Source organism: Penaeus monodon, chromosome 14, assembly GCF_015228065.2.
Source record: "Penaeus monodon isolate SGIC_2016 chromosome 14, NSTDA_Pmon_1, whole genome shotgun sequence".
Taxonomy (NCBI): Eukaryota; Metazoa; Arthropoda; class Malacostraca; order Decapoda; family Penaeidae; genus Penaeus; species Penaeus monodon.
In genome coordinates this window covers 2,751,055-2,753,554 of record NC_051399.1, presented here as the reverse complement: position 1 = coordinate 2,753,554, position 2,500 = coordinate 2,751,055, and the positions used below count along the sequence as shown (strand labels likewise).

Sequence of the window (2,500 nt, the reverse complement as noted above, 5' to 3'; positions counted from 1 at the left end):
ATATATACCATGGAAATGCACCTGGGTGAATCAAAACATGTTTCAGTATAATGAGTGGCACTTCAGAGCTTGTGCAGTATTACAAACACACAGCATAGAAGGAACAGTATTTTTAACACAGCCATTAGCAATGTAAGCACCTGACATTAGCACCTTCATGGTGGCAACAACCTAAATTTTTCAAATTACAGATGCAGCAAATGTTTGCACTTAGCCTACATTAAAAGCTTAGGAAGTTTTGAAAATATACTTCAAATAATCCTTAAAGCCAAATCAATAAACACTAGAATGCCCTATCTAAAATATATCACCAAATATATACATTTCACACAACGAAGAGACTAGATGCATAGTAATATTTAACAATAAGGCATGAAACACATGCATATGAAACATAAAAGAACCATTCTCATACCATTCATAACAGGGCATTTGACAAGACACATTTTAATTCAGTTCTTTTGCTTTTTCCATTTGAATTTTAGGTTTCCATCAACAGGAAAATGATCAAGGCACGCGTGAAATCCTGGCTCTTTACAGGTCTTCCAACTGCCTACACCTCCAGATCCATCATCTTTTCCCGTTAAACTTACATGGCGCCAATGCGCAGCATGCTTCAGGTACTCATGACCGTACATGTTTCTTGCTACACGTCCTGGGTTAGCCTTAACCCACGTTTTTCTTCCATCAAACATGATCTGTGTTGGTATTTGACGGTATTCCTTTGGTAAATAGATTGTTGTGTTATGTCTACATGTAATATCTATTGTGCTTTGTTCACATGTTGATGTCCAATAATTACCAGCAATAAGTTTAGACGAACACCCTTTTCTCTTCATGCATTTCATACCATCTGATAACCAAATGGATTGATCTTTACAGTCTGTAATAGTATCTGTATCAAAATCCCAGGGAAGCAAGCCATCAGTTTTAACAGCTCCTAGCAAGCTTCCAGCCTGTAGTTCATAATATAACCCAAGCTCTTCAGCACAATCTTGGAAGAGCCCAAGTTCATAACGCAACTTCTCCTTGCAACAGGGAGGCACAAGAAACAGAGCTACAGATTTAAGGAGATTGTTACATTTAATTTCAGCTTGTTCACACGAAAACTCCAATTCCTCACCATCATATGGGTGGATATATTGGACAGACCATATTTGGGCCACTCTGAGCCAGTCTTTTTGCACCATGACAGGTTCAGTGTCAACAAAGAACATCAGGTCAGGACAAGCTACAACAAGTGAACCAGTCAGTCGCACATTCAAAAACCAGTCCCGATACATGACTGAGCCCTCAAGAGTCTCTTTCATGGGTACCTTTACCAGCAGTTCAGTTTTCAACAGCATTGGACCAAGTGCATCATCACAGTACATGCATTCATCTTTTGAATGTTCATACCCCCGCTCGTAAGACAATTGGTAATTTTCCATGGTCGCTTGTAAGCAGCCATGATGCCACAGCCCCTTAAGGTCTCTATAAGCCCCTGTGGCTACTCCCACGTGATGAAGATCGTCCAAGACTCGAACAAGGCGATCTAAGGGAGACTGTTCTGAGAAATGAGTCAGCGTACTTGTGAGAAATATATAAGGTGTATTGATGTAAGACAAAACACTATTTATGGCTTTTGATTCAAGGACTCCTGATGAGTAATGTTTTATAATAGTGTTATCAACATCTATTTTTTCATTTATGCCAAACACTAATATATATATATTTACATCATAATGCTTCAGGATTTGTCTCGCAACAAATTTCACCCTCTCTACCTCCCAGCCCTTTGTTGAGAGAATGACCGTAACTAAATCCTTAAAAGCTAAGGCATTTGTGCACTCAACAGTTCTGAAATTGCTTTGGTACATCACATCAGCCTCTCTGCCCAAGTACACCTCAGGGCACACTGCCACCACTGGGCTGACTGTAGGAGGCAGTGAACCATTCTCAGCTTTGTCGCTGATTGTTATCTCTCTGCTGTTCCGCTGCTGCTTCCTGTCCTGAATGGGGAGATCTGCATCCTCAGATGATACCCGTGGGTCTATCTCCTCCGCTACAGCCAACAGTTCCCTTGACCAAGCAGCATCAACTTTACCTTGCATACCTGCAAATAGGAGGACACTTAGTACTCTGGGGGAAAGCTTGCAATCAAATACAGCACCATATAATGCAATAGAATTATCATACTGAAAAGGGAAAAACTAAAATCCCGTCAAATTTAGAATAATGTCATTATTGGTAAGTACTATAATAATATAAATATAACAAACAGTAAGCATTATGCATTCAGTTTCAGTATAAAATCAGCATAACAAATAATGTGAATAAAATATACAGTAATACATAATGTAAAAACAATGTTTGTTATGATAATCATTAACAGAGTAATAAATATATATATATATATATATATATATATATATATATATATATATATTGTTATTAATAGAAAATATGGCTGCCCATTCTGAAGACATATTCATATATAATGATATGACTGTAGCAATAA

At 38.0% G+C, this 2,500-nt stretch overlaps 1 protein-coding gene across 1 annotated transcript in view; it reads right to left on the bottom strand.

Moving 5' to 3' along the window:
* LOC119580790 overlaps positions 1–2,500 on the bottom strand; it is a 17,521-nt gene that overhangs the window by 112 nt on the left and 14,909 nt on the right. Inside the window, exon 3 of the mRNA XM_037928906.1 lies at positions 1–2,095. This exon is cut by the window's left edge and continues 112 nt beyond it. Within this exon, the coding sequence (XP_037784834.1) occupies positions 453–2,095 (1,643 nt within the window). The 3' untranslated portion in view covers positions 1–452. The remainder of the gene's footprint in view (positions 2,096–2,500) is intronic.